This window comes from Oryzias latipes, chromosome 9, assembly GCF_002234675.1.
Source record: "Oryzias latipes chromosome 9, ASM223467v1".
Taxonomy (NCBI): domain Eukaryota; kingdom Metazoa; phylum Chordata; class Actinopteri; order Beloniformes; family Adrianichthyidae; genus Oryzias; species Oryzias latipes.
In genome coordinates, this window is record NC_019867.2 from 32,293,739 (window position 1) to 32,318,469 (window position 24,731).

At 43.8% G+C, this 24,731-nt stretch overlaps 1 protein-coding gene across 1 annotated transcript in view; it reads left to right on the top strand.

Annotated features, from left to right (window-relative positions):
• prkg2 (protein kinase, cGMP-dependent, type II) overlaps positions 1-24,021 on the top strand; it is a 39,181-nt gene extending 15,160 nt beyond the window's left edge. The window contains exons 3-19 of the mRNA XM_023958898.1: positions 187-353; positions 890-1,003; positions 4,188-4,293; positions 4,658-4,721; positions 8,009-8,086; positions 12,857-12,951; positions 13,035-13,103; positions 13,195-13,293; positions 16,171-16,321; positions 17,481-17,617; positions 18,720-18,809; positions 18,919-19,060; positions 20,611-20,774; positions 21,660-21,782; positions 21,898-21,960; positions 22,231-22,297; positions 22,386-24,021. Coding sequence (XP_023814666.1) covers positions 187-353; positions 890-1,003; positions 4,188-4,293; positions 4,658-4,721; positions 8,009-8,086; positions 12,857-12,951; positions 13,035-13,103; positions 13,195-13,293; positions 16,171-16,321; positions 17,481-17,617; positions 18,720-18,809; positions 18,919-19,060; positions 20,611-20,774; positions 21,660-21,782; positions 21,898-21,960; positions 22,231-22,297; positions 22,386-22,481 — 1,825 coding nt within the window. The 3' untranslated portion in view covers positions 22,482-24,021. The remainder of the gene's footprint in view (positions 1-186; positions 354-889; positions 1,004-4,187; positions 4,294-4,657; positions 4,722-8,008; positions 8,087-12,856; positions 12,952-13,034; positions 13,104-13,194; positions 13,294-16,170; positions 16,322-17,480; positions 17,618-18,719; positions 18,810-18,918; positions 19,061-20,610; positions 20,775-21,659; positions 21,783-21,897; positions 21,961-22,230; positions 22,298-22,385) is intronic.
• The last annotated feature ends 710 nt before the right edge of the window (positions 24,022-24,731 follow it).

A 24,731-nucleotide genomic window follows, 5' to 3' on the forward strand; every position in this document is an offset into this window, starting at 1 on the left:
TTATTGTTCGGGAAAAGAGACGAAGAAGGTTTAAAGAGAGACATAGATGCAAAAGACAGAAAAAATTTGGATTGTGCTTCAATTTAGAAAGAAGAGAAATGAAAGAGAGAGCTGTGATTGTGCTTCTGTGGGCATCATGTGAAGGTGTTGGATCAGCAGATGAAGCCTGTAACCTTCCTCCTGCAGTGTGAAGAAGCTGCTGACCGACGCCCTGAACAAGAACCAATACCTGAGGAGGCTGGAGCTGCAGCAGATCAAGGACATGGTGGAGTGCATGTACGAGCGCAACTACCAGCAGGGAGAGTGTGTCATCAAGCAGGGAGAGCCTGGAAACCATCTGTTCGTCCTGGCAGGTCGGCTCACTTCTGCTTCAATCTCCTCCCCAGAAATTAAATGATGTCGACAAAAACCTGGATTTCAACTTTATTTTTTGCCAGCAGGACTGATTTAATGTTAAGCTTCAGAGAGATACCTGGAATTTAACCAACGCATTGACACAAGGTCATAATGAACCAGCTGTGTGGTCCTTTCCATACCACTATGCTCCCACCGCCATACTTTACACAGCATAAGTCATCTTTCCAGAAGGTCTATGAAGGAGCGAAGAGCCGTTAAACTATTAAAGAAAAAGCAGAGAAAACTGGACAGAACTCCTTGGTGCAGAAGCTCGCTGGTTCGATACCCGGCTCTGGCATTTTTCACAAAAATATCTTTTTTTCACTTTGTTTATGGTCAACTTTGATCATTTCTTTCCTTCTTTCTTTTTTGGCCAATTATTCAGAATTCAACCTGCATTGTCTTCTGGAAAAGCAGCTCCTTAGTCGATGATGATACCTGAGTAAATGGCTGAAATGAGGAGTAAAGTGTGTATCTGTGTGTGATGTTGCAGAGGGCAAACTGGAGGTCTTTCAGCACAACAAGCTGCTGACATGGATCACGGTGTGGACCACCTTTGGCGAGCTCGCCATTCTGTACAACTGCACGCGGACCGCATCCGTGCGAGGTGAACCCCACGCCAGCCACACTGTTTGGATGAGAGCCAAACTAAGCTCTCTATTGTTTAGACGTAGTTAAACAAAGGAAAATGTGCCCTCACTGTCCACCTGTAGGCACACCTGTCCATCTGCCAATGTGCTGTATACTTATTTCCATCCACGCATGCACAGAACTCTCAGTATGTCTTAATGTTACTCAGCGTCACTACATAAACAAAACATTCTTTTTACCAAAGGAAACAAGGAAAAAATAAATTCAAGGTAAAAAAGGGACATATTCCAAGAGAAAGGTAACTAAATCCTGTGAATTTTTCCAGCTTTAGCCATTCCACCCTTCCTGACCCGGTCTAAATCTACGGACCTTTTTGATCCCTCTGACTGAAACGGAATCAGCCTCTGGGGAAATAGAGAGCAAGAACCTCTAAGGATTTTTATGCCAAACATTTTATTTTGATGCAGAAACTATAGTTCTGTGGTTGTGCAGTCTTCAGCATCATCTTCTGATCCATTTCCAAAGCGTTCCCAGTAGTCTTTTAATCATGATTACATATTCACCTCTGAGTTGTGGGCATGGCTGTTGGCAGGGAGTAATTCTGCCTCATTTCCCATCATCTTTGGTTTACCCTCTCTCCTGCTAGCTTACAGCCCCTCACATATCCAAACTAACATTAGCAGTGCATCAAAAATGGTGATCAACATCAGATCCATCCATCCGTCCGGTTCTGATCCAGATTCCAGCTCAGACCAGGAAAACAAAGACGTTCATGGATCTGTTGGTCTGCAGGTGGATGATCAGAATGGAGCAAAGAGACTACGCAACACTCTGTTCAATGGCATCTTTTCGTCTGCTCCTGATTCACAATGATTTGAATAAGGAAATCCTCAGAAATGTAGTTTTAATCGTAATTTTCAATATGTCCTTCACAATGAGAAAAATGCCATGAAACATGTAAAACACACAAAAAAACAAACATTTTCTTTGGAGTGGGTCTTTAACACGCAGAGGCGTGACTCAACTTCTAGATAAACGTCTGGATGAATGAGAACCTCCATCGGCATAAACCGCTGATGGTCTCCAAGCTTTGACCTGCTCCTGTGGGCGGGGCCCCACCCACCCCACCCCACTGATGGAAACCTGTCCACGTGGTCAGAATGGCTTCACCATTTCAACTTCTAATTTCAGAACTGAGCTTACTTCTTTACTTTGACTTGATTTGATTAACAATAGTTTTAACTCAGATTCATCCGACTACATTTGTCTGATTATCAGTTACAGTCCTGTTGCTGTATTCTTTATTCAGTCTGTTTTCATAGTTATCTTTTATTTGTCTGTTTCCATAAGTTCTGGACAGTAAATTGGATATATTTACTCAGTACTAGGTTGTTGTTTCAGCAATTACTTTTCACACTCTGGCAGTTATTTCAATGACTACTTTTTGGACCCCCTAAGTGAGGGGTGTCAGACTCATTTTCACTGAGGGCCACATCAGCATAGCGGCTGTCCCCAAAGGGCCAGATATAACTTATACATGTAACTAAATGTAATGAAAAACAAAAGTAACCACTCTTTAATGTTACATAACTCATTATTTATTTATTATAACTTTTTAAAGTGACAATTACAGTTGCGCAGAAAACACATGTTTGCTTGTTATTCTAGCACAGGGGTCGGGAACCTTTTTGGCCAAGAGAGCCATAAACGCCACATATTTTTAAATGTAATTTCCAAAGAGCCATACAATAATGTAGTGTCCCTTTCCCACACTGAGGCACTGATACTTAACCTCTTTTAAGGTTCTTTATTCTGGTGACTGCAGACCACAACAAACGCCGTACAATTAATTCAGCAACTCCTGAATCTCTCCAGCGAGATAAAAGCGCTTCTCCCAACTTTATATTCCCCCTCTCCCGCGTCAGCCCTCCCATTTCCCTTATTCGGCCCATAGCTGAAACCCATTGGTCCAAACTACCTAACAACAGGCTGAGCGACAGAACTGAGGGCCAATCAGATCTCTGCTTGATGCGTTCAAGAACTCCAGAACTTTTAACGCGACCCAACAGCCACCCAGTCCAAGTCAGTATGCTACGATATGTTTAAAACTAAATATACAAATGTCTGTATTTGATGTAATTTCAACATTTTTAAAGTACAATAAGTCTGTGGATTCTTTTTAATAATATTGTTATGCTGTTGCTGATAAATGAGGCGTTGAGACTTTAAACGTGATCTTAGGTTGGTCTGAATGTTCTGTAGATTTGAGAAAGACTGCTCACATGCAGACGCGGAGCCAAACACACACACCCACGCTGCAGTGAGTGACGGGAAGCGGGTTTTACGTTTTTACAATACCTGCGCGATTCACCTGCTGCCTGTCCCCACAACTCCCCCCCCCCACCCCCCCCCACCCTCTGCTTTCTTCCTCACACATCCCGTCCCCGCATCTGCGCGCTCTTTCTCAGAGACGGGAGCGCGCAGTTTTAGGCACGGCAATTCACAGGTTTCCGGCTGGTACAAACTCTGTGAAATAATAGATGATAGTAAACTGATAGTTTTCTCTCCAAGCACCATTACTACTGCGCGCCTCTGGCATCGCATCGCGCCCGAGAAGGACTGGTCTAATGATAAAAAAGTATAATTAAAGATTTGTCTGCGAGCCACATGTGACCATCAAAAGAGCCATATATGGCTCGCGAGCCATAGGTTCCCGACCCCTGGTCTACCATAAATCCTTTTACATTTGATTCTGTCAGGTTAGGTTATATGGACAGTGTTTAAGTCCTAATGTTTAGTTGCCCAATCCCATATTTAAGTCTGATTCCCCCTAGATATGAATAAATACACAACAGTTTTTATTTATTTATTTAAAGAAATTAAAAGCTTTTATGCTCTCGCGGGCCACATAAAATGACATGGGGGGCCACATTTGGCCCCCGGGCCTTGAGTTTGACACATGTGCAGTAGAGTAATATTGAAGCAGCGCTTCTCTGACTTTTTAGTAAGGTTAGTCTGGTTTGAACTAAATGTAGTAGAAAATATAAGGACGCAGTTTTGTCTAAAAGAGAAAAGACTGCATTTGTGGAAGTGCTACGTGTGCATGTGATGGTGCACGTGTTTCCTTGGAGAAAAGAGTTCTTTTGGACCGGTGAGTGTTACCTGTGCTGGGGTTGATGCTGTCTGTGCTGCATCCTCAGCTGTGAACAAAGTCAAGACGTGGGCTTTGGACCGGGAGGCTTTCCAAAACATCATGAGGAGGACAGCAGAGACCCGACACGAACAGTACCGCAACTTCCTGCGAAGGTCAGCCCATGTTTCGGAGCAGACGTCCGGCAGGACAGTGCCTCTGGGAATCAAACCCCGTTTTTAACCCCAACTGAGACAAACTCAACTGAAAAATGTTTTTTCCTGCTACTTTTTGCCTTGGGGGCTTAATATGCACAACCAATGTTCTTAAAAATATCTTTTCTAAGTGTTTTAGCTGAAGGGTTTTGAGGGACTGATCTGTGAGTTGCAGACTAAAGTGTGTGAATGGACTGGGATCTTCTCAGTTAGATATGAAGCTGTCAGTTAATTCAAGCTAAGACTATTAAAGAATATACACAAAGGAAGTTGCATGCATGTCATCTGAGTGAGAAAGTAACACGTGTCTCTTCTTCACTCCCAGTGTTTCCCTCTTGGCCAATCTGCCAGACGACAAACTAAGCAAAATAGTTGACTGCCTGGAGGTGGTGAGTTATTCTATCCAACTCCTGCAGGTTTGTGTTGTGCTGCTGCAGCACTGCTGCCCCCTCTGGCAGCTCCGTGAAGGCAGAGAGCTGCTGTCAAAACATGTTGTTTGACAGCATGTTGTTCCCAAGACAGCTCTGTGTTCAAACGACGTATGAGTGGCGTCTTAAGAATGTGAGAGTGACAGAGGCAGTACGTGTGTGCGCAGGAGGCTGCAGTTTCCTGCAGCAGCATTGGAAGTCAGCAAAGAATCGGACCGTTTTCCTGGAGGAGGCTGTCTGTAGCTTATCTGAGCTGCATTTAAAGCTCAGATGCCGCTCCTGTTTGATGTCTGTAAACTCAGTGTCCCATGCCAACTGGCCTCTGCTGAAGCCTAAACGATCCTGAACCCCGGATGACTGTGGATGACTCTGGAAGATTGTCTGATAGGTGTGAATCGTTGTTTCTGTGTGGCCCTGCAATAGACTGGGAACCTGTTCAGGGTGGACCGGTTGACAGTAAGTGAGAACTGGACTGAGCAACCCCCCCACGTTCCAAACAGGAAGTTTCTGCTAAACCCAAACAGCCAAAACCCCGTAGACTTCCATAGATAAATAAAAAGCAGTAACGTCCGTCATTCTATGGGTCAGAAGAACCGTTCTGGATCTGATAGCTACTAGTAACATCTTCTTGATAATCCTCATTTATTTAACGTTATATTATATATATTTTTGCTATAGCACAAGTTATTCAAGTTATAAACTGACCCAGTAAGTGTTTCTACTCTAAATTACTCCCCAGGCGACATTTTTGAACAGAAATGTGAATAAAAACAGGAATATTAATCCAGAATAAATCAAGGTAAACTGTACATAACGTCTAATATTTTGCTCTCCATAACATTTATTCTGTCAAAATTCTACAAATATGAAGATGCTACAGAACAAGACAAACAAAGCCTGGAGATATTAATAATTAGAAATAACAAATCAAATCATTCCGTTTTCTTTGCTCTTTTGTCATTTTTCACAGCTCATGTTCATTTCTTGTTGTGTGACGTCCTGTGTGTGTCTTTGTGCAACGGATCAGAGTGATTGGATTTTTTAAAAACCTGTTATTGTGAATATCATTTTTAGGTCTTATGAAACATTAAAAACTAAATCAAATAACTCATTACTGATTACTCCAAAATATTTGGTATTTTGTGTAACACAAACAGTAAAAATCTACTGTTTATCTCCAACAGTGCAGCTGTTTTACTGCATCACCTGCTGTTTTAATGTCAAATACTGACACCAACTAAACCACAGGCATACGTAAAAAATACATTTTATATAGAAAATAAAGACACGTCATAAAATGTCTAGAATAATTAATAATAATGACATAATAAGCATGAGCTGAGTCATCTAAAGGCCCGCAATGATCCAGGTATCGCGCAACCAAGGCTCCACCCCTTACCTTTTTCTTCATACATCAGTGGCTAATTCTCAAAGACAGGAGCTCGTGCATGTGCAGGGGGCGCCGATTCGCAGGTTTCAGACCGTTCCAAACTGTGGGATATAATAGATAATAGAAAACCAAGTGGGTCAGATTTTATATTATTTTTTTGTTTCCAAGCGCTGAGCTGCCGCCCCCCTTTAAATTTGTGCCCTGGGCTATTGCCCGCATGGCCCATGCCTAAAACTGCTACTGAACTGACCAATCAGATCCCTCAATCAAAGAATGTGGCCTCAAGCTAAACGCTCAAAGGATTTGATTGACAGATTCTCCCAAGCCTGCTTTCAGTGGAAGGGGTGTGGCTTCTAACATGCTCACTCCTGGTTGGAGAGAGTCGTTGGCAAAGAAATGTAGACTGGCCAATCACAGCTTTCTAAGGACGTCTGGTTCCAACATGACAACAGACAGATTGTGAAAAAATGGCAACTAAATTGACGTCATTTCATAAGGCATTTTATATGGGTGACATCACACTCTCTAAGTCCAGTTTCCTTATACAGTCAATGTGTCCGCTTATTCTTGATGCATGTATAGTCACTTGATCACATGTAGAAAATCCAATGTGTGTTTTTGTTTTCTTAAAGCGGCTGCTCCAACCACTAAAACCATCAAGCTAGCAAAGTTGACAAAAACAAAACTTTATGCTGAAAAGAGTCAATGAGGAAGCAGAAGAAGAGCCTTCCACTTCAAAATAAAAGACATCTGTATTTAACAGACAAAAACCAAGTCTTTGCTCCAAGTATGGATTTATTGGGACAGATGTTCCCACATCCCATAATAATAATGCTGAATATTCAGCAACCGGCTGTCTAATGTTACGAGGATGTTGCTAATAAATTGAAACGTTGAAATCACCATTATTATATGGAGAAAATACCAGGTCTAGTCACAGTTTTTTTTGTATTTATCCTTAAATGTTGGACGAGGCTGAAGTTGGCGTTGGATTTTTTTTAGCTTCCATATTGACAGTTATGGGTTAAGGGGAAAATCTGGATCACATTATAATGGTCCCTACACCAAACATAAAGTGTAAAGCAGCTGCAGATATTTTACAGAGGATGAAGATAAACTTTAATCTCAAAAGATAAAAGAAACTGGAGGCTAAAGAAAGAAAACCCACACGGTCACATCAGCCTGGAACAGGCCGGACCGTAAAAAGATTGTCTGTCATCAAACGGAGGTTCCCGTTGGGGACAGCTGATTCACGGCAAAAACTTCATAAAAGACTGACATGGTGGCCTGATCCTTTTTTACCAACTTAACATCTTTATCGGTAACTATGACAACCGCACACAGTTGGAGTGGATAACAAAACCTTTCCCTGATTTTCAAGAAGCTGTCTGCAAAATCCAGCAGAGACAGACGGACACGGCAGGCTGACAGGGCAGCAATATCTTTGCCTCGTAGTGATGAGCATCTAGTATGCAGGATGCTTCAGGCCTATGCTGAGCCTAACAAACAAATGGGATGTGGGCGGAGCTTACAGTCAGAAACCTCAGACGCGTAGGCTGTGAAGCAGCTCTTCTTTCTTAATGGGAAATTTGAAACTCCATTTAATGGACTTTTTAAAGTGAACCCAAGTGTCAAAAGCAAGCATCATCCATTGAAATTCCGCACATTAACGCCCCCACCCCACCCCCCGGATCAACTAGCTGCAGAGTTAAGGCTGCCAGAGCATCACTGGCAGCTGACCAGCAGCTCTGGTCCTGCGGGGACTGGCTACCAGGAATCAGACCGACTGGGTCAATCCTGAAATCAATGACTGTTCTTACTGTTCTCCTCCCCCACCTGCCCTCTTCTCCCCCCTTAGGAGTACTATGACAAGGGAGAGTACATCATCCGAGAAGGAGAAGAAGGCAGCACCTTCTACATCATCGCGCAGGGAAAGGTAACAAACCCAGATGCGATTCAACTTGGTTTTATTTCTACAGCCCAATACTACAACCCAGTTGTCTCAACGGGTTTCACTAATTGTACAAAACGTAAAATCTATCAAATACAAAAGCTGATTGCTAAACTAAACTGACTAAACTAAACTGGGCATCCCTGCCCTTAGACCAGGGGTGGGTAAACTGCGGCCCACTGTCTTGATCCGGCCCGCCTCCATGTTTGGTCCGGCCCACTGAACAATATCAGAGACCCATGTTTTTTATTTTTTTAGTCTGGCCACACGATCAAGACGGGACATTTTCTTCTGCAGTCTGAGCTCCAACCTGAAACCTCCTAACATCTCTGTCAAACAGAACAGAAGACAGTCTTCCTTTCTATGTCACAGTTCATTCGTCCCGGTTTAGATCATTCTTTTAGAGCGATTATGCTGCCTTTTTTAAAGAGCACTCTGTTCTGCGTCCTGATTGGCTGGAGACCCTGTCAATCAAGCTCTGTGTCTCCTGTACAGAAACGCGGAGCTCTTCAGATCAGAAATCTGTGATCAGATTTTTGTTTTCATTCTAAAATTCTGGACTTTATTTCTATGAAGGTTTGAGAATTTAAACCAGAGAAAAGGTGAAAATGTTCACGTCTGTGTGAGAAAAGTGTATTTATGCAGTGAGGAGTTTTACTGCCATAAACGTCTGGAATCAGACTCTGTGGATTTCAACGATCACGTTATTTTTAGAACTAAACTCCTGCAATAAACGAGGAACTCTGTTCTGGTGAAAAAGTAACGCAGAAATATGATTAGCTGCAGCAGAAGACATAGAAATGAGCTTTTTTCATGATTACTGGATGAGAAACAGACGCGGAGGACACAGCTGCTCCGTTTTAGTGCAAACTGTGAGATGAGAAGTCTTTATTAGGATTATGACGGCAGAGGATTTTCATTTTGTATTTGAAAATCACTGTTATTTTGTAATTCTTATTTCATAAATAGTGTAAATTATTTTATTAAAAGGATCATGAATTAATAAAATGTAATTATAGGGCTTTTCAATAAAAGAAAGATCAAAAGAAGTTTAAAGTTTTAAAGAAACAGAGTTATTGTGGCCCTCATAAGAAAATGTTTGGGGACCCGCTCTAGCATCCAAGTGGTGTTGGAAGATGTGTTGTTTTTCATCCTTCCATTATTCAAACAGACATGAATGAAGCATTTCTCCAAGTTTTAAACGAGGTACATTAAGCCGTTGGTGCAATCGGCTCTAAAATGTGAACAAAAGTTTAAAACTAAAAACTCTAAAATGTTCTGTTTTTAAATATAATTTTAAATCCAGCGAACCAGAGGGGGGGTCCACGGTCAGGTACAGGGGCACAGACGAGCCAGAGGGGGGGTCCACGGTCAGGTACAGGGGCACAGACGAGCCAGAGGGGGGGTCCACGGTCAGATACAGGGGCACAGACGAGCCAGAGGGGGGGTCCACGATCAGGTACAGGGGTCCAGCCAGAGACGACAGACAGATCTGTTTCACAGCAGGATCCTCAAACACCAAACAGACTCTGATGAACTCAGTCCGAGTTCCTGAAGTTCCGCCTTCTTCACATCAAGGACTTAAAGGTTCCAAACAGGGTTTTTAGAATAGCTGGATCTCAAATGGTTGTGCTGGTGCTAAAGAACCCAAAGAGACTCTTGGAAGCCCCAAACTGCAGATGATTGAATGAGAACTGTCTGAGTCTTGGGAGATTGTGTGGATTCAAAGGGATGCCGCTCTGGAGTGGTGGTGTCCCCCTCTCTGAGGTCAGTGGACGCAAGAGTCCGGTCAAGAGTGGAACCGCAGAATAATCCAATGATCCCGGTAGAGCTGCTAAGCTCTAGAACATCTTAGTCCCAGTTGTTTCAGTAGTCCCTGAGGTTCCTCTGCAGGGCGGCTGGTGGGGGCTCCCTGTAAGCTAGTGGGGAGCTCGGTCATCCACCAGGAGCTGCCCCCCTACAAGCCAGTTGAGGAAGCTCTTTTGGATGCCATGTTGATCCTATTCCAGGCATGTCTCACTGGGGGGATACGCTGGAAGCGCGGCCTGGGACTGCCTTGAACTTCAGTTTCTGTGGAAAGGGCAGTCTTGGCCCCCCATGGCTCCAGATAAGCGGGTAAAGAGGGGCTGGGTGGAGGGTTTTTCCTCAGCTTCTGTGATTCTTGTGTATGCACAAAACATCTGACACTCACACACTGAAGAGGATTCAAAGAAAATCAACCCTTATGAAATTCATTTCCCATCAGCGACGTTTTGGGACGACGTTTGCTGTCCGGCCTCTGTGATAACCTGACACCAGCGAGCAAAGGAGGGGGTGGGGGTCCACAAAGAGCAAGTGTGGGACTTCCACACTTGCTCTTACTCCCTCACACCTGGGGGGGCACATGTTGTTTTGGGAGGAAAGGGGTTAACGCAGGAAGTGCCCCCCTTGCTTCTCCCTAACAAACCCTGAGAGTGCCTGTCACTAAGGAAAAACAGTGGAAGTGGGGGCCACCAAGGTCAAACGGCACCCTGACTAACTCAGCTGTTACGACTATGATGTCATTGTGAGACACTTGACCTCTGCGGGTGTGGTGGGGGGCCGGAGAAGCTTTTAGAGCTGTAGAAATGACAGAAAGTTTTTGTCTCATCAACACAGCTGGACTGTAGCTTCAGGCTCACATGTGTGTGTATTTCACCCCCCCCCCCCCCCCCCCCCCCCCAGGTCTGACTGTTTTTAAAGGGTCTATATCATGCAAAAATCACCTTTTACAGCATTTAGGTGTATTATAATTTTAATTCCTAAGAAAAATTACCAAAAGGGAATATTTAAAATCAATTCTAGCATTTCTGGGCATTACTTTCTGAGCACCAGCCCCTCCCACCAAAACGTGTGATGACACCATGAAATGGGCGGCACCCACAAGGAGCGAAAGGCGGGGCCTCAAGGATCGAGTCGTCTTACTGCTGAGTAGGAAAAGGAGCTGCAGAAATATTTCATTGATAAATCCTTCTTTAGTGTGCCATAGGTAACAGATGATCCTTTACATGGAAATAGTTTATTCTGGAAGAGCGCTGCCACAGAGTTAACTCAAGACTTTAGCTTTTAGTTCTGAAGATTAAATCAGAAGACCCCAGCGACTCGCAGCACTTTAACTCAAATGTGCTGTTCTTGTATTCGTGCTAAACTCTGAAATGTAAAACGAAATGATTTGAAAAGTTGTACACGTTTTCCAGTTTAAAAAGAGGAGAATCAAGTTATATTATGGTAATTAACTTCACGTTGCTTCTTTTTTTGTTTACAGTGATCCCTCGCTATAACACGGTTTACTTTTCACGGTTTTGCTACTTCATGGATTTGCATTGGGCATTGTGTTCTGCATTCTGATTGGCTAAAAAGTCACTCCGCTTCTTCTCTGCCTGTGCGTCAATAACGTTGCAGTTTAATATGTTCACATACGTAAATCAGCTTGCCAAATTTACATCGTATGTGCAAATAATCTTGCAATTTGGAGTTTCTCTAAAACCCAGAGAAAAAAGAGCGACAACAACTGTCAATCACTGCGTTCTTCTCCTGAACAAACACAGCTGCACCGCGGGCTTCAGAAGAAGAAAACACTGCAGAGGGGAGTCAGGATGCAGTGGCTCAGTCTGAAGAGCAATGAAACACACCTGAGTCACTATTTGTCCCACTGTACTATTTTTTTCAGAATACATTTTTTTTTTTTTAACTTGTCCTGTCCAACAGCTGGGCAGGCAGATGAGAGCTGATGGCCTCTTGTGTTGGACATATTTTACTTTAACAAGAGGGGTTATGAATATTCAGACAAACCAAAGGTATGTCTGAATATTTCATAATCATTTTAAATTTTCTCCCGTTTAATCCAATTACTCGGGTCGCGGTGGGCGGGACTAATCTCCGCAATTTGAAGCCTTCTGTTAAAATCGATGATTAAAATTATTATTTGACAGTACAGTACAGAAGTTACTTGTTGAAAAAACTTCTCTAAAGTACTTTGATCTGTGAAACAAATGCTTGAGCCTGTAAAATGGTTTGTTCTTTCTTTTCAATGTATAATAGAGTATTTAATTGTATAATAATTGAAAAAAAATAAGGTTTCTACTTCACGGACTTTGCCTATCACGGGTTCTTTTTGGAACGTAACCCCCGCAAAAAACAAGGGATTTACTGCATATATATTTGTACATATAGTTTCTGGATTTATCAGGTGCAGACATAAAATATGAACACTGTTCTTCTGACTGCTCCCTGTCATTCATGAAGTTGTACGATTGTGTTGGGATCCATTCAGGATTTTGTGTTTCTGATGTTCCTGACAGAAAAAAGCATGATATAGGCCCTTTGAGAAGACATTCAGGCTTTAGATCTAGATCATTTAGGTTTTTTTCTGACTTGATACTGAATTTGCTGTGAAAGCACACAGCGTGTGACCATCAGACCGGACTTTCTTTCTGATATTTCCTACCAAACTCTTTCAAAAGCTCCAATCAGAAATCCTTCTCTTCCTTGCTGTCAGGAAACCTTCATCAGATTTTTGTTGTTCATTCTTTCTCTGCACACACAGAGGATCCACTCACATGTCAATTCAGTCGCATTTTAACTCTGAATTCAGCACAATTGTTTAGACATTGTGGGGGGTGATGGGGGCAGACATACATGAACTGTAACAGGTCATCCCGTATGGCAGCAGTGAACCGCCTTACAGCTGAGATGCTGACAGGAAAGGAGCTTTAACTCCTCAGGACTGTTGTTCAGGTGAAGGTGACTCAAACCACGGAGGCCCACAAGCTTCCACAGATCATCAACGCGCTGCAGAAGGGCGACTACTTTGGAGAGAAGGCCCTGGTCAGGTGAGGACTCTGCAGAGGATCCTCCTTCATCCCGATGGATGCAGGCTTCTGTAGGACTGTTCTCGTGTCCGTTTGCTTTGCAGCGACGATGTGAGGTCAGCCAACATCATCGCTGACGACAACGGGGTGGAGTGCCTCGTCATCGACAGAGAGTGAGTTCCTGAGGTGTTTGGCTTGTTTTCATTTGGAAAGTCTGGCATCTGTTGGGTTCTGTGAGGCTGAAATGACACCTTTCTTTTCCAGAACATTCGATCAGACTGTGGGAAACTTCAATGAGCTACAGAAGCACCTCCAAGGTTACGTGGCGTCCCTGGATCGAGACGACAAGAAGAGGCACCTCAAGTAGGTGCACACGCTCGAACTTAAGAGGATGAGCAAATTACACAGAGAATGCCATTTTAAGCTGTTATTCTGTATCAGGAGATGAAGAAAATTCATCCCATGATCAATTTACAATATTTGGATAAAGCAGGGCTCCAGACTAACTTTTTTCACTAGGAGCACAGTGGCCCCTAACTGAAGATTTTAGGGGCACAACCAGAAAATTTAGGGGCGCATACCGTAAATCAACATTCTAACCAAATCTACTAATTTCCACTGTATTACTAATAAATACTTTAATAATAGATGCAGAAATTACAATGTGCTGTTTCAAATTCAGTGTCACATTTTATTCTGCACTTTTGAAGATGCAACAACAGGTAAACTGACAGCACCATCGCTGTCATGACAGTACAGATAAGTAAAGAAAACGGATGGAAATTTATCTTTGTGACACCAAATAGGTGCAGCCAAGATGCACAATAAGCGTGTTTGAGATCACCCAGGTGAACTCAACGCTGCGCAGATCACCTGGTGTGTGACATATATTTTTGTTTTTGCTCCAACATCACCTGTCAATCATCACAAAAATATCGCGAGAAAGGGGTGGGAGCAAGGGGCAAACCTACCCGGACACAGCTGGAAACTGAACTGACTGAAAGCTGCCCTACAGACTACAAAACAATGCATTATGGGACATGTGTCCTGATGGTTTTTGTAGTGGATGGATTAATTAAAATAATTTAAAATACCAATTCATTAAAAAAGGCTACATACATCAAAAAACATTAAAATAATCATAAAATATATAATAACACAGATCATACTAAGGGGGAGAAGAATATTAAAACTAAACTGAATGTTACGGACAACTCCAACTTCCTGTTCTCCTTCAGTCTCGCTGCAGATTCGCTTTCATCTCACAACCCCCCCCAACGACCCAGGCGAGCCGCCGGTTCATCTCAAACACGTCTATCGTTGCATTTTCCCCACGTATTTTCAGTGAGTCTAAAACTAATGTTGTTTTTGCTCGAGCGTGTTTAATTCTCCTCAGCTGACCCGACTCCCGCGGGACGGGAGCGGTGAGCTGCCGTAATGGCCGTGCATAAACCGTTTGATGCGCCGCCGTAACCGTAACCAAAACCTAAACCTACCTCCGTTCTGTGCGGCCCAGAGAAAAGTTCAGCACGGACTGCATGTATGTAGAAAATTACGAGCGAATAAAGACGTTCTAAAGAAAAGTAAGGAACTCCTTAATGTGGTCCGGGGAGGGAGGGGGCTGTCAGGTTTCCTTCTTTCAAGTCCTGTCATTGCCACGCCCCCAAGAGTCATATACCCCACTGTGATTGGTTGCTTTGTCAGCTCCGCCCACGACAATGAAAAAGTGTCATTCATACAAACTGGCGGGCTGCAGTAACATTAAACCTTCATATTAAGGCGGGGACCGCAAAATATCATCTTGGGGCCGCAAATAGCCCGCGGGCCGCGAGTTTGAGACCCCTGCTGAACACTCTGGCACTGGTACACTAGCCGCAGGTCGGAAGAACGAATCAATAGTTCGCTTGCTCATAGGTCAGACGCACATATCAGGTTGTGATGATATTTGTCTCTGTTTCCTTCCCACAGATGTTTACGCGCGCTCGATTATCTCTAGGCCCCTCCCCCTACACGCATTTTAGCCACTCACAGTGGCTTTCCCTATTCTTCTCACACGCAGTGGCCGCCTCACAGACAGGTATCACGCGAGTGTGTGCTCGCGTTTCATGAGTATGTGCGCGAGTGTGTGTGTCTGCCTGCGTGCGTGTGCGCTCGCGTCTCATTGATCATTTCATTGATCATTGACGTGCCCCTTCCACGTTTGATGTATAAAAAAATACGGAGGGTGGGGGAGGCAAATTTACTGGTCGCACATGTGCGACTGGATGTAAAATTCAGTCGCACACTCTCATATTTTGGTCGCAAAATGCGTCCAATTGGTCGCAGTCTGGAGCCCTGTAAAGATTTCAATGAAGGTAGAATGAATGCAAATAGAAGGATTGAAAGGGAGGTTTGGAGGATGACAGCATTGCATTTCCTTCCCTCATCTTCAGGATGCAGAAACTAATACATGACATTAAAGGACTGTTACAGACGAAGACCAATACATAAAGGGAGGTGCAGGTGGGGTAAAGAGAACAGCCAATCAGGACCATTAAAGGTGATCAGAAAAAAGAAGCTGTACAGTAGAGAGACAGGCACTGATCTTAAGGTCGCGTCACACAGTCGCGACATACATTTTCCACGTATGAAATGTCGGTCTTTCATGATCCATGTGTGATCTACGTCATTCATGTTTCCTGCGTTCATTATTCATAAATGTGCTCAGATATCTGTCGAGGGTTTCAGTCGTCGGGTCTTTACGTGAATTCAGTTTTGAGCTGTTCAGAACGTTTGGTTAGTGGAGAATTACTCAGTTTACGTGCATTTTACATAGTTTATATACAATTATTACGTAATTCTTAAGCAATTGTGTGTGGTTTTTGTGAGATGCAAACACTAATGTGTGTCTTTCCACAACCGTTCCACGTTTGTCCAACAGACTTTTCATGCATGAACCACTGATGCAGAGGATTCAAACCAAAATGCACAACTCTATATTTGGGTTAAATGAGCACAGCAAAGGAACAGAAACACACATCTTTGTTGTGCTTTTTGAGTCAAATAAACGGATAATCATAATAAAAATAATAATAATACATTTTATTTAGAATGTGCTTTACATGTTGGGTAAAAATCTCAAAGCGCTAATGGAGTGTGTTTATGAAATCGTCAGACCTATTATTTATTCTCAGGTGTTTGAATTGACATCTTTCCTCAAACAAAGGCGCTCGTTCTGACTCACGTTCTGTTTGCATCCAGGAAGTCGGTGTCACGCCACCAGAGTCAGTCGCTGTCTCCGGGCTTCATGCAGCTGAAAGACATGGTCTCGCTCTTTACCTCGTCCAGGCCCTTCCATCATCTGGAAGTTATTGCCACTCTTGGTGTTGGGGGGTTTGGCCGAGTAGAACTGGTGAGTCCAGCTGATCCCACTTTTTCTTCCCGTAGTTAGGCTGTTCAGCAGCATCTGCTGGGGTCGTATTCCAATGATTCAGGTCTGAGTGGTACAGCTAGCTTCATGGTTCTGTGGAAATCTACCCGATTGACTGAGAACGTTGTCTCAAACAGAGACCAGAGTCTTCTCTCAGGAGACAAGCTGGAGTTCCTTTAAGTTCCCTTAAGTCTCAAGCAGCACTTTGAAAATGGAGGGTACCATTGTTGTACGTCACCCGTACCATCTAGTTTGGTTGAGGATGTGGTGTGTTGCCTTTACGCCACACTCTAGTCATTTAGGTGCATGTCCTGACCCAACGCTGCCGGAACAGGGTGTGCACGTGATATGTAAGGTCCTGTAGGACGCCATGGGATGTCTAAACAACCGGTTGTCTATTTTTCCTAAACTCTAAGTCAAGCTGCACAAGGGGTGCGAAAGGGGGGTACATTTATCACTTGAACATCCCTAAGGGGCTCCTTAAGGAGTGTGTAGGATTTAGGGGGGGTTTAAAAAGTCCAAAATGCGTACTCCACCCTTACCTGACCTTACATGTAGTGTAAGTGTTTGCTATGGCCCTGTCGTCTACTGCATGCCTACAGAAATAGACATGAACCTTTTCTCTCTGAGCGGTCTACAAATTGAAAATGATCCTGGGCGAGTTTGCCCGTCTTCACCTGCAGAAAGAAGCCCGTTTCCCGGAGGGACAGTTGGGATGAAGGCTTTAAACAAAAACATCTGCTGTCATTCTGCATCAGGTCCTCTTTTAAAAGACAAAAAGAGGATTTAAAAACTTTTAATTACATTAAAAAATCACAGAAGCACCAAAATAACACTGGAAGTTACATTATGACAAGAGAATCAGGATTTCTAGACATCTCTGGTTGACCCCCCCCCCCCCCCTTTAACATTTCTAAAGGTTCCCAGAGCTTTATTTATAACACGTTTTTAATGCTCTCAAGTTCATACAGCACATTTGTAAAAAACAGCTGTTTGTCTGCTGATGAATGTTGAGGTTCCTCCAGCGAGTGTCCTGGTCCCGTTCAGCATCATCCACCAAACAGAAGGAGAAAGCTGGAAGGTCAGCAAGAAACTCTTCCAGCTGCCAGGCTTCACCTCTATGATGTCCATGCGCCTGCAGGTGAAGGTGAAGGGCGAGGACGTCACCTTTGCCCTGAAGGCCATCAAGAAGAAACACGTGGTGGAGAACAAGCAGGAGGAGCACATCCACTCAGAGAGGAGGATCCTGGCAGAGGCGCGCTCGCCCTTCATTGTGAGGTTAGCTTCCCCCAACGCTGAAGGTCCCACGGGGAAAAAAAACACGGCGAGGCCTCGTCTGTGGGACAGCCTGCCTGAGGATGGGAGGCCCTCATCCACTGTCCAGGTTTTTAAAAAGAAAAGACACTAACATTAAATGAGCTTTTAATTAGATTTTGTATGTGGGATCTAGAATTTTACTTTTATTTCCTACATGACATTTTATCACATATTTATTTGTTTAATGCTTTTTAATCAAATTGCACTTTTTACTGCTTAACTTTTTCTAATTTATATTCTAGATGTTTTAGACTTTTGATGCACTATGTTATGCATTAACTTATTTTAATTAACATGATGATATTTTAGCTGTTTTTATATTTTAACTCTTCTATTTCATACTTCTACATTTTAGACTGTTTACGAGGCTCTTCTCACCCTTGGCGGGGGTGTTTGTGTTGTTTTGGCCCTGCTTGTTCTCTGCCGTCTCTTGTTCCGGGTCCTCCCTGCTGCCCGGCCCGGTGTGTCCACGACGGGCACACTGGACCCGGGGGTTGGGGTAGTGCGGGGCGGGAGGTGCTGGGATGAGTTGTTTGTGCTGCTCAGACCCTGACACCCCGGCCAACAGGAGGACAGGGCGGTCCTTCTGGGTTCTCTCTTCCTTATCTTTTTAGAATCATTTCTCTTTCATTTGTGTTTGTTTTCGTGTATTTTATTATGAGGGGCTCATTCTATTCTTCTATTGCATGTGTGGGAATTGGTGTTCTTGTTTGTCTTTACGTACAGCAGCTTGAGCTGTTCTTTCTTTTCATTAAAGGTGCTTTAGAAATGGTATGAATTTTAATTTAACACATTTTCTGGGAGAGGCAAAAGGACAACAGGATGTCCCTGAAATGGACTCAATGAAATGTCAAAAACAGCAGATTTTTTGATTCTGAGATCAATAATGTGTTTCAGGAAAATCTGCTTTGCATGTATCCGTCCTGATGATGATAAATGATTTCAGGCTTCTGTGCAGCATAGACCAACACCTCTGTCCACGCTGCCTTGATGGTGAATTAAACATGTTTAACCATGCAGGTTTGGTTTTGAAGCCTGACCAAACTCTGCTTCCTCTCATCAGACTGTATCGCACCTTCAAAGACAGCAAATATGTCTACATGCTGCTGGAGGCGTGCCTGGGTGGGGAGGTGTGGAGTCTTCTCAGAGACAGGTCAGAGACCCCCCCTCAGCAAGGCCTTGTGAAGCCAACCGAGTCGGAGCTCTGATGAACGGATCCGTCAAAGATCTGAAGCTGTCGCTCTCTTCCCCCCCGTCTTCAGGGGGAGCTTTGATGACCCCACTGCCAAGTTCTGCATCGGCTGCGTCACAGAGGCCTTCGAGTACCTCCATCGCAAAGGAGTCCTGTACCGAGACCTGAAGCCTGAAAACCTCCTGCTGGACATGGAGGGATACGTCAAACTGGTGAGCAGCACTCAGGTCTGCCTGCTTGGGGGTGTCTCTTTACTTGCAGGTTGCCTACATTACAATTTAGGAGTTTAATGATGCATTTCATTATCGCGCTGGATTACGGGGATGAGGTTTAGAGACCGGCACGCGAGTTCTCTTTATAAAAACTCTTCCACAAAACCACAGCTCAGATTTTCTCTACATTTTAGTCTGTTTGAGTTTTACTAAAAAAAACGTTGAAATGATAAATTCCATGTTGCTCTGTCTTCCTTTGTGTAGTTGTTGCCTTTTTGCTTTGGCCTTGTCATATTTAGACGAGTTACTGTTCTCTCTACTTAAGCTTTCATTTGTTTCTCAGCTCTGAACGTTTCCTTAACCCTTGTGCTATCCTAGGCACTTTAACATTGGGAGTGGGGTCATCTAGACCCACTAGACAGTGCTCTGAACCTTTTTTCTTCAATGATTTGTGATCTTCACTGGTGTCCATGGATTACATGAAATCTTTCCACCTTTATCCACCTTTGTCATGGTAGGGAGAACACCTCAATGGAAGGGGGGGTCATCTAAGATAGCACGAGGGTTAAAGAAGAAAAGCCATCAACAGCATAAAAAAACAGAGAAATGAAACCAGCATTTCTCTTCTAAGGCCACGTTCACACTGCAGGCTGAAATGACCCAATTCCGCTTTTTTGCCCCCATGCGACCTGTATCTGATCTTTTCATGACAGTCTGAACGACACAGATCCGATCTGTTCAAATGCGACCCAGGCCACTTGGGTATGTGGTCCTGAATCCGATATGTATCCCATCTTTTGAAATGCGACCTCCATCTAAACAGCCAGGCCACATGAACCAGTTTGTCATTGATACGCTACAAACGTCATCATTCTGCGTTGACGTAGGCGGGAACATAAACATCAACCATGGTGGACGATGCTGCTGAGACCAGTCAGTGAAAGGGAAGCCAGGTCACCGATTGGATTCATATTTGGGGTGACAGCTCTACTCAGGCCAAACTCCAGGGCTCTTATTGCAACCGGGCGGTTTTTGAAAACATTTCCAGCTAAATGGCCGAGCGGGGTGTTGAACCTTTCCCACGATTACTTTTTTCCCTTTCCGACCGTGGTCAGAAGCGCGGGGGACAGAAGGCGGATCCTCTTTCGGGGTTCACTTCCCCGTTCGGACCCTCAGATTCTCCAGAGCGGGTTAATAAAGAGTCAATAGCAGTTCTGCTGGGGGGAGCCTTCTTTTATTATCGTTCTCCTTCCTCCTTAAAACACAACATGACTGGGCGCCCCCACTGCCCTCCTCACTCCGTATCTCGCTGCACGCGCTCTCTCTTACACACACACACACACGCAGCCCCAGCACATACACATCCCCATTCCACAACAGTGGGTACAGACGATCCTCCTTTGTGAAAATAAATGTAAGAGCAGATTTTTTCAAAAAGTCGGAATTGAGTATTAAGCCCTGCAGTGTGAACGTAGCCTAAGATATCCTTGAGTTGCATCTTTGGATGATTATCTCTAACTGTAGACTGACCAGTGAATGTCCTTTCCCAGGTGGACTTTGGTTTTGCCAAGAAGATCAGATCTGGCCAAAAGACATGGACCTTCTGTGGCACACCAGAGTACGTGGCTCCAGAGATCATCCTCAATAAAGGCCACAACTTCAGTGTAGACTTCTGGGCTCTGGGAATCCTGGTCTTTGAGCTTCTAACGGGCAGGTGAGGGGATGGGGGCTTCGTACGCTCACCGGCCACTTCATTAGGAACACCTATCTAACTGCTTGTTAATACAAATTTCCAATAAGCCAATCACGTGACAGCATCTCAGTGCATTTAGTCATAAGGACATGGTCCAGACAATCTGCTGCAGTTCAAACTGAGCTTCAGAACGGGGAAGAAAGGTGATTGAAGTGACTTTGAACATAGTTGTTGGTGCAAGACGGGCTGAGGATTTCAGAAACTGCTGATCTTCTGGGATTTTCACCCACAACCATCTCTAGGGTTTACAGAGAATGGTCCAAAAAGAGAAAATATCCAATGAGCAGCAGTTCTGTGGTCAGAAATGGCTTGCTGATGCCAGAGGTCAGAGGTCAGACTGGTTACAGCTGAGAGAAAGACAACAGGAACTCAAAGAACCACTGGTTCCAACCGAGGATCTCTGAACGAGGCTGGTGGTGGTGGTGTCAAGGTGTGGGGGATATTTTCTTGGGACACTTTGGGCCCTTTAGTACCAGTTGAGCATGGTTTCAACACCACAGCCTGCCTGAGTATTGTTGCTGACCAACTGTATGATGCTGTCATGTCAACGTGGACCAAACTCTCTGAGGAATGTTTCCAGAAGCTTGTTGAATCGATGCCACCAAAGATTAAAGCGGTTCTGAAGGTAAAAGGGGGTCCAACCAGGTACCAGCAAGGTGGACCTGACAAAATGGCCGGTGGGTGTCCATTCAATTGGAGTTAGACTAAGTTATTGAGTTAATGACTCATTGAATAGTAACACCAATACAATAATATTTAAAAGTAATCCTTTTCAAACAATTTTAGTAAAGCCAATAAAAAGGAACTTAGAATAGTAATAAAAAATTAAAGGTATTTGCTTTACAGCCCCCCATTTTCTGGCAGTGACCAGATGACAATCTACACATTCATCCTGAAAGGCATTGAGAAGATGGACTTCCCAAAAATGATTTCCAAAAGACCAGAGGACCTTATACGGAAACTATGCAGGTACAGTTCTTCACATGTTTCTAGAATAAACCAGCGAGATCTGTTAAAGAGGTGCTGATGCAGACGTCTGAGGAATGAAGTACACAGATTTTCCCTCGTCTGACCTCTGTTACAGGCGGAATCCATCAGAGCGACTAGGGAACCTGAAAAATGGAATAACTGACATCAAGAAACACAGGTAGGTGGGGGCTGACAGAACAGTGAGAGTAAAGCAAAATGGGACCACCCACCTGCCGACCAAAGAAGCGTCCCTCCAGTTATACTTACATTTGAGCTGGAATAACAGCCAGTTAAAGTCCCTTGTCTAAATCCAGCTTCCAGTGGTCAGTAGAGAAATTTGGGTTTGCAACCTTTGCTGCTCCCCGCCTCTTCAGGGTCTGACGTGGAGAAGGGTTTTCATACACTCAGCTGGGAGACAACTGACACCTTATTCCCCAATGCTCCACAGGTGGTTTACCGGCTTCAACTGGGAGGGGCTGAAGGCCAGGACGTTGGCCTCCCCACTGAAAAGAGAAGTAAGGATTGTTTGAAACTCTGCACGTCAGCTGAAGAAAGACAAACAAGGTGTCACGTTTCCCTTCTACCTTGTCTTCTCTTCTTAAGCTCAAGGGGCCGATGGATCACAGTTACTTTGACAGCTACCCTCCAGATGAAGATAGCCCCCCAGATGAGCTGTCTGGCTGGGACGAGGACTTCTGACAGCATCTGCTTCATCTCTTCTCTATTTTCCTCCCAGTTTAGACTCTGAAGAGGAAATCTTGATGCGGCTGTTTTTTTTGCCAACCTCACCACAAGTTCTAGATTTATTCTTTTCTGCATTGAAAGTGAATTCTCTTTTTTTTTTATTTTGAAAAACTCTGGTCTCAGATATATATGTAGCTACTAAGTAACTCCGCTGGAGCCGTTTGGATTAAGTGCCTTGCTAAAGGGCTCTACAGTGCAACAAGGGTGGAGCATCTGTGACCTCCAGGTTTGATCCTGCTGTCAGCAGGTCCTCAAGCATGTTCACAGGTTCCTTTGTTGTTTGCTTGGTTAGGTGCAGCTGTGCCTTGGCTGCTGGACCATGAAGGGGGTAGTTTATACTCCAACTCTAGAGTGGACCACCCCAACGCCATTTATGCTGCCATTAACAAGTCCCTCCTTTCTCCATCTCGGTTTCTGACCTCATCTGAAAGTATCTCTGGGATCTTGCATCTACTGTTGGTCCATGTTGTTCTGGTATTAATTTTGTTCTATTGGCATTACCTGTCATGGTTTGTGCCTTGGGTCTTTGTCTTTGGTTTGTGCAGGTTGGCGGCTCCCTTCTTTGGTCACCTTGGATCCCACCTGACAGCATCTAGTCCTGCATGTCTGCATTTGAGGAGCTGTGTCTAAGTTTTTAGAGTTGGTGCATGTTATTTGGGTGTTTCTTAGCTCTATTTCCAGCTTAGTAACTTCCTGAGGATATTCTGTATGATGCTCATTGTTTTGTGTATCTGGAGTTGTCCGCCAGAGCGTGAGAGTGACAGACAGATGTCTGCTGATCTGTGGTCCGTTGTGGTGAAGGGAGAGCTGAGTCAGGAAGCAAAGCTAGCTCGATCTTTGTTCTGATACTCATCTATGGTCATGAGCTCCGGGTCATGACCCAAAGAACGTGCTCCCAGATTCAAGCTTCCTGTGCAGGGTGGCTACATTCACATCAGGAATGTCCAGCACCTACAGTCGGAAGAGGCTTGGTGTGAAATGTCAAAGTGGTGCAAATCTGACAAATCTTGCTCTAGATTTTTCCTTTCACTGCTCTATTCCGATATATGAAAGACTTGGTGTGACATAACTCTGGCTGGGCACAAACTACAATTATTATATTTCCCAAATGAGCAGAAGATGGATGGATGGAGTTGTCCACACCTTTTGATGTCAAGTCCGTACCTTCTGGCCTTTGTTGGGTTCTGGCCTGCCCCCATCACTGCTGGTTTATGCTCTGATGTATTTCACTACCTCTTGTATTGCCAACTTATCTGTGCAGCACCTTGGTCAGGGCTGGCCCACCCTGGTCCTCAACCTCCACAACTCTGCTGGTTTTTCAGTTCAACCTGACCAGCTTGCTGCTGATTGGCTGACTCAAGTGAGCCTGATTGACTAATATCACCCGATTTAGGTTGTAAGCATGAAGCATTCCGGGGAGAGCTGGAAAACAGGCATGGTGTGGCTCTAGAAGATTTCTAAGTATTAACTAAAACATTAAAAACTAAATGATGTATCACCTGATCCCAAGTTCCCAGTTTTACGCAACACCAAAAGTAAAAATCCTCCCAAAAATGAGTGCATTCATAAAACAAATGATTGGTTTTATATTAATATCAGTCCCATTCACACACTTAAGGCGGCTCCACATCAGAACACTGGCGCCAAGCCATAAGCACCAGGAGCAATGTGGCGTTCAGCGTCTTGCCCAAAGAAACTTTGACACATGGGCAGACAGACTGGAAATTGAACCTGCGAACCACTGATAAGGGTCGACCACTCATTCATTCATTCATTCGTTCATCCATTCATTTATCCATTCATTCATTTATTCATTCATTCATCCATTCATTCATTCATTCATTCATTCATTCATTCATTCATTCATTCATTCATTCATTCATTCATTCATTCATTCATTCATTCATTTATTCATTCATCCATTCATTCATTCATTCATTCATTCATTTATCCATTCATTCATTCATTCATTCATTCATTCATTCATTCATTCATTCATTTATTCATTCATCCATTCATTCATTCATTCATTCATTCATTCATTCATTCATTCATTCATTCATTCATTCATTCATTCATTCATTCATTCATTCATTCATTTATTCATTCATCCATTCATTCATTCATTCATTCATTCATTCATTCATTCATTCATTCATTCATCCATTCATTCATTCATTCATTCATTAATGAAGGAATTAAGAC